The sequence below is a fragment of the Paralichthys olivaceus genome, chromosome 7, assembly GCF_024713975.1.
Source record: "Paralichthys olivaceus isolate ysfri-2021 chromosome 7, ASM2471397v2, whole genome shotgun sequence".
In the NCBI taxonomy this organism is placed as follows: domain Eukaryota; kingdom Metazoa; phylum Chordata; class Actinopteri; order Pleuronectiformes; family Paralichthyidae; genus Paralichthys; species Paralichthys olivaceus.
Window position 1 is genome coordinate 15,335,591 of NC_091099.1, and position 7,197 is coordinate 15,342,787.

The following is a 7,197-nucleotide window of genomic DNA, read 5'->3' on the forward strand; positions in this document are numbered from 1 at the left end:
GACCACTAGAAGAAGTGTACCGCTTCTGCGCCTGCGCACTCAGTGATTCTTGTTAAATGGAGGCTGTTTGTGATGTTTAGAGAAAGAAACACACGAGGACTAACGCCATTATTCAGCAGCTAACTTCGTCTGCCTAGAGCGAACACTATGGGTGAGTTTATGAGAAGTTTATGAGTGGGACTGTTTTAATAACAACACAATGCTAACTGCGACATTTGCTGCTGCTAGCTAAACTGCTAATCGAAAATGATCAAATATTAAAATGATCGTGTACATTTACTGCAGTACCGTTTGAAGGCAGTAACGTATAAACAGTTTATACTTCTATATACGTCCGCTCCACTATGTTTAATACAATCAAATATTGTATTGTATTGTACTTGTACCTGTACTTTCATTAATTGTGTTTCAGGACTTCTACTTGTATTTCCACCACTGAGTATATTCAGTAAATAGCTCTCTTACAGTTATAGTTAAACAGCACCACAAAGTGCAACCTCAGAAATTACTATGAATTTGAATCACTTTGACTATGACTGATTCGAAACTGCAATACAGTAGCTAACATAAAACTTCAGGATCACAGCCTTATTGTTCTATTGTTCTCAGTACTTTACTACAGCTACATAGTAAAGTACTGAGGTTCTCTGTCTGAAACATTTAATTCAAATGCAAAAACTGTGGTGTCACCTTATGTTTTTTCTTTATCCAACTGCTTTGTCTTTCAGTTTGAGGCAGGAATCGCTCAATTCCCATTTTGTAATGCTTTTACAAAAAAAACCTGCACTCTAATAGCCCCTGCTTGTGCTTGGATTCACTCTGCTCGTGCTCAAACTTGCACTCTGATATTTTGTTGCTTTGACTGATTTCCTGCGCTTTCAGCTCTTCTCCTCACGCTCCCTCTGTACACGCGTGCAAACGGCTGCTCTCGGTTTTCTCCTCTGCTCTTGGATTGTTTCTTCTGTGCTCATCTGTTAAAATCCTCAACTAATAGAATGACAGGCATAGTGTTGACAAATAAAATTGTCCTGCCCTCATTGTGAGTGCCTTAGCTTTACTTCTATAAGAGTCCCATATAGTTGATTACATTAACTGGGTTCATGCAGTCTTGCCCTCCATGGCTTTATTTACACACTTAGCTAATGCACCCACAATGAGTGTGTGACAGTTTAATTTGTCAACACTACACCTGGCATTATCATTAATAATAAGCAGCATTGGCTTTAGTTAAATGTAACTAGAACATATAAATGTATATTCTTAACATCCTGCTACTTGGCTTGGGAACCGGAGGGTGGCCGGTTCAAGTCCAGCATGGACGGAAGTTGGAGAGGTTCTAGTTCACTTCCTGGGCACTGCTGAGGTGCCCTTGAGCAAGGCACTGAACCCCCCAATTGCTCCCCGGGCGCCTTCATGGCTGCCCACTGTTCCGTGTGTGGTCACTGTGTGGATTGTGTTCCGTGTGCTCCGTTCACACGGATGGGTTAAATACAGAGGTCAAATTTCCCCATGTTTGCATGTTGCATGCTGTGTGTGGGACCAAAAATAGGAATCTTAATCTTAACAGGACCAGACAGGATGTTTTTCTTTTTCTGTACATCAAATACCTGTCAAATATATCTCATAACTTTGTTGCCTAAATCCTGTATCCAGTTCTTATATAAAGCAGTCCTGCTCAGTGACACTTCAGTACATATTGATGGTTAGCTGCCTTAATCGCAACAAAATCTGTATTGCTGATAAATCTCCTTATGTTATATAATTATATATATATATAGTCCCCAACTCTAATTTGCACCACTGTTTTTGGTTGTTGTTGTTGTTTCCTCCCAGAGTTGAGTGATGACTCTACTCTGGAGTCTGGTGACTCTAACGATACAGAGGAGATGGAGAAATGGAGATCGACATCTCTAACTGCACAGTCCCCTGTAATGGACCGTAACCCATCACCACCCCCAAAGACAGCTGATGGAGAGGAGGATGAAAATGTGGATGCAATTGGAAACACAGTGTACAGCAAGCTCTGGCTTTTCACCACCCTGAATCGTCTCATCCGTGTAGGCAGGCTGTTGTTAAGAATTTCATAAAACACATAATGGATTTTTACATAAAAATGTATTAATTTAATAGTTAATATCTTCAATAGAAATCAGAGCAGCAACTAATCTGAACTCATCTAGTAGTGACAACTTAATCCTGAGTTGTATTTGATTTCTAGAGCTATTGAACAATATACTTTCCTCATCAGCATATTTAGAGACTACAAATCAAAACAGAAGCTATGACAGATCTTCCAATTACAGTTGATATTGATAGCAGCATCTTGACTGTATGTCTTCTGTGCAGTTGCACATCACGTTACAATGTTTGTAAAATGTTTTGCAGTTGATCAAAGATCATTCAGAGGAAGAAACTGGAGGTCCAATGCAGCTCGAGGATGATGATGAGGAAGATCTATCTAGAGTTTGGGATATGACAATGGACAAGGTCAAGTTCCCATTAACCTTTGTCCCATAGGCTTCACAGTCTCTCTTTACAAATGCTTTTTTTTTTACCATGTGTTGTTAAGTTAACTGCAGTGCAGTTAATGCTGAATGAGTGATAATTGATCAGACATTAAGGTAGAAAATTTGATCATTTAAAAAACAATACAGTGTGTAGATAATTTCCTATTTTGTAGTTGAGTCAGTTCTAAACATTTAAACATTAAAAAAAAGCACATTTGAAATAAAGTTAAATGATCTATGTACTAGAAGTTGTACTACATACTGTGAATCAAATGATTAAATATGCAGCTGGTATCTTTGTTTTGTTCATAAAGCATTACCAGTGATTAAACTTAGATGACAGTTTATAACTGTATAAGCTTATAATGTGTAGTTTTTTAAGAAGATGATGTCTTACAAATAATAATTTAATTACAACATAAAAACTACTGCCTGATTAAAACTGCTTTAGAGGATTTGAGGATGTTGTTTGTCTTACCCTGGATCTGTATTGGATTATACTGACCCGCGTTTCTGTTTTTAGCTTAAGCTCATTGATATTAATGAGGTGAGTGGTGAACAATTGTAAAAGTTTCAATATTTACTAATTACTATTTGTCCTTACCTTACATCTATAGGATGTTGCTGGTTTTATGCTGGAATTTAAAGCCCCTGATGTCCTTCTTGGGATGATTGTCAAATCTAAATGTCCACGACTCACAGTGAGTAAAATTCCATACAAGGTTTTGCACAGTGTCAAAAATATAATCCAATGTCTATTTCTGAGCTGTGAGAGTTCCCATCAGTTGTCCTAGATTTTTCCTGTGCTTCTCTAGGAAATTTGTGTGGGAATCCTCGGGAACATGGCTTGTTTTCCAGACACGTGTCTGACTCTCAGCCAAAATGAAGACTTAGTGTAGGTAGAAGTCATCCTCTGTCTTCGTTGCTTCATAGATTCTGTACATAGAGATGTATATAGAGATGGACGATGTGTCTTCCTCCCGCTATCAAGAAATTAAGTTAAAATCTACTGGATATGAACGCTGCCATCTTGCACATCCGGCGCCAGAGTCTTAGCAGTAGCCACTTTCAGCTGTCAATCTTCACCTTTTATTTTTATAGCATCGAATAACTAATTGAAACCAAACTTACCAGAAAAATCAAAACTTGAGCGAACATTAGTGTGATAAGAACCAAAAATGATGAACTGTTTAAAACATTTTTTTTGTTGATTTTTTGATTATTATGACCTGGACTGCAGCCAGCCACCAGGTTGTGATTGAAACACTTTGGCCTTACTTTTGGGGAGCAGTCATGTTATCCATCTTTATTTACATTCTATGTTTGTGTTCACTACTTTTATTCACGCTATATAATGCAACTGCCTGTGTGTCCACAGAGCTGTGCTGTTGCTTCTTCTTGCAGACACAGATCCTCCAACCCTTCTGGAAACAAGCAGGTGCAGTTTGCATTTCCTGTCGACATCTGAGATGGAGGGACTGAGAGAGAAGTGTTCACTTTCTCTGATGATGTTTGCAGGTTGCTGCTGACCTGTCTCTCTCAGAAAGATGTTTGTTCCCTCTGGCTTCATCGAATACGGCAGCAGACATCTGTGCAGTCCAACCTCTGCTTCATCATGTGCAGCTCCACCAACAGTACTTTGTTTTTACTCATTTCTTCTATTTATCATTAGCAAAGAAGTTTTACTTTTGTATAATTATAATCAGTTTGACATGAGATGAATTACAGTTGCTCAAGTCACAATAAGTTTGATGGTCACTATTTGAAACCTTTGTGCGCTTCCTAAAAAGATGAGATGCTTATATATGTATATTTGTACTGTTTTATAGAGGACCTGCTCGAGAAGGTGGGAGAGCTGGTTGACAAACTGTTTGACCTTGACGAAGAGCTGATGAAGAGTTGGATCACAGCTCAGTCTAGTGAGGAGGGGGATGATGCTGAAAGCCGCCTGGATGTGGCCTCATGCCTTCTCGAGGCAGCCAAGCAGCTTAGGTGAGAATCTTTTAATTCAGGAGAATTATTTAGGTTTTTAATAATGAACCATTTTAATAAGTTTATATTGAAGCCTGACTGAGGTTGATTTATGGCAACTGATTTATGGCAACTGATGCTAATATAAAATATAAATAGTAAAAATGTCTGATACTGATATATTGGCCAATATTTCTTTATTGAAATATGTTATATACATATTATTCTAAATATTTCTACTCTAGATGAAAGGACAACACAAATACAACCAAATATATAGAACTTGAGAAAATAAACATTTTTTAAAATATAAAATATAATAACACATCTTTACTGCAACGTCAAAATAAAAGTTTTTACATCAACAAACATCAAGGCAGATATCACGTCTGTGAAAGGCTCATATTGACAGATTTATATCAGCCAAATCATAAATCGGTCAGGTTGTAGTTTATTGATGGAAATTTGCGAATATGAAAGCCAGTTACACCAGTTGTTATAAATGTTATAAAAACGAATTAATATTCCAGGATGCATCTAAAGGCACATAATCAAACTGGTGCACAGTTGTTACTACTAAATATACAATTATTTATTAGCTCTATTAAGTGATATCTTCTCTTTAGGTAGATTACTTAGATTAAGAATTATTTTAGCATGATGAGACGCTCACATACTCTTTTCCTTTTGTTTATTTAGCTTGTTCGATGCACTGGTGATTTGCTGTTATTGACATTGTTTCATAAAACAAATATATATATATAATGTATTAGTGTTCAGATAAAATAGAGTATAACATAAACACACATTGTTGATAATGTAGCCGAGCCTCAGCATTCAACAGGACTAACTTTTTTCACAGACCAGAGAGTTCTACTGGCTTAGAGGTTTACCTTCATGCCCTCCAACTCCTCACCACCATAGACGAGGGCATTCAGGGTTTCGGTAAGACTGTTCTTTAGCTGTTGTCTCACCATCTCCCACGTTAATGAGTCACTGTCTGCGGTAAGCAGCTTTATGTGATAATATCATGTTTACTGTTTCCTCTAGCGTCCCCCGATGGGTCTGGCAAAGCAGTATGGGACTTTGTCTGTGAGATTGTATGTGAAGACCTTTGCCAGCCCGATGATCTTCCTGTTGTCCTGCAGGAGGAGAAGAAGAAGAGCATTTTGGTTCAGTCACTTTCTGTTCTCCAGGCTCTTTTTAGATGCCAGGATCAGTGGCCCATCAAAAGTGACACAAGTGAGTTAGTCTAACTGCGTCACTGTTCTTTCTAAATGTATCACATAAACAACCCTGAATGTTTTCTTGTGTGAAGTGGTAACCTGACTAAATGAAAACTGTCCAAATGCAAAGTGAAAGAATTGTTTAGTACATTTCACTGAAAACTGCTTTGAACTTCTGTATCTTGTTAATGGTGGAGAGAGACTTTCTAAAACAGTTACGCAAACACTTCTCTATGTGGATCAGGGCAAAACACAAGTGTGTCCTTTAGTGTTTTTGCATAATAAAGAATAACATTGAAAAACATAGAAACTATAATATGTGCTCACTCAATATTGCCAGTATGAAGGTTCAGCACTTCCTCATGTGCCTGGTTGTAATTAATAATTGAAATGATGGATGTTTTTTGTTTTGTTTCTAGGTCTGCCCCTTGTGGACACCATTCTGCGGGTGCTTCAGTTCCACAGTGAACGCAAAAATAATGCCGGCAGTAAGGAAGATGAACAGCTCCAGACTCTGGCAGAGATCACGGCTGAATTTCTAGCTGATATCTGCAGTCAGATTCCCAAGGTAAAGGAGCACTCTGTTCGAATGCAACAGTTTAAGAATCATAAAATAATATAAACCAAAACCTCCTGTTCTCTGTCAAAGGCCACTGAAAGGTCTGTTCTTTGTTCTTCACAGGACACCGTGGCAGATCTGGTGAAGAAAGGTTTTCTGACAGAGAAGATGTGTCTCACAGCTGCAGAGAGTTTATTTCCCAAGTTTAAAGCTTCAGTAAGTGCTGCCTCCAAATGCTTGATGATTTTAAAGCTTGCATTACATTCATTTGTTTGGTTAGAGTTCCTCGTATTTATCTCAGTTTCTCGTGGTTTTAAATGGAACTTTTGGGTGTTGGTGTAACAAAATGAGCAATTTAAAAATGTTATTGTAGACTTAGGGAACTTGGGATTGGCATCTGTCTTTTTTGGTGCAAAGTAATCAATTTATTTATCGAGTTAATGTGTCATTGAACTTGCTAAATTTTTGTTCTGGTAAATGCCATTGTTTCACAAAAGGGGATTTATTTTTAGAGCTGGTGTCAGTCCATGACGTGTGATGGACTGCTACCACACACCACCGGCTTCTGTGGAAAATAATATGTTTCCACCCCACTCTTCTTCCTCTTGTGTAGTTTCAGCACCTGCAGCTCATGTTGTCAGAGACTGATCCGCAGCTGGCAGACACGATGAGGAGCCAGTTCCCTGAATGAGACGACCAGCAGACCAGTATTCAACACGCTCATCCAGACTCTCACCGCTGCTTATTGTAGTGGACTGTTATTACCTCCCCTAAGATCCTACTTCAAGTCAGACTATTTACATTTCCACTGGGAGGCTCAGATCAGTCTGTAAAAGCAGTAAAAGTTGTGCTGATGTTTTTAATATTATTTTGATAAGGATATTTTTGTATTGATTTCATTTGATCTTTTAATAAAAACTGTTTGTGTTTATAA

The 7,197-nt window shown here is 38.1% G+C and overlaps 1 protein-coding gene across 1 annotated transcript; it reads left to right on the top strand.

Moving 5' to 3' along the window:
• On the top strand, positions 1-7,197 carry saal1 (serum amyloid A-like 1). Its single transcript, XM_020078667.2, has 13 exons — positions 1-151; positions 1,834-2,057; positions 2,386-2,487; positions 3,125-3,208; positions 3,323-3,402; positions 3,886-3,945; positions 4,026-4,141; positions 4,337-4,499; positions 5,341-5,423; positions 5,529-5,720; positions 6,124-6,272; positions 6,387-6,479; positions 6,877-7,197. The coding sequence occupies exons 1-13, from the start codon at positions 148-150 to the stop codon at positions 6,952-6,954; spliced, it is 1,428 nt and encodes a 475-aa protein (XP_019934226.2). The 5' UTR covers positions 1-147; the 3' UTR covers positions 6,955-7,197.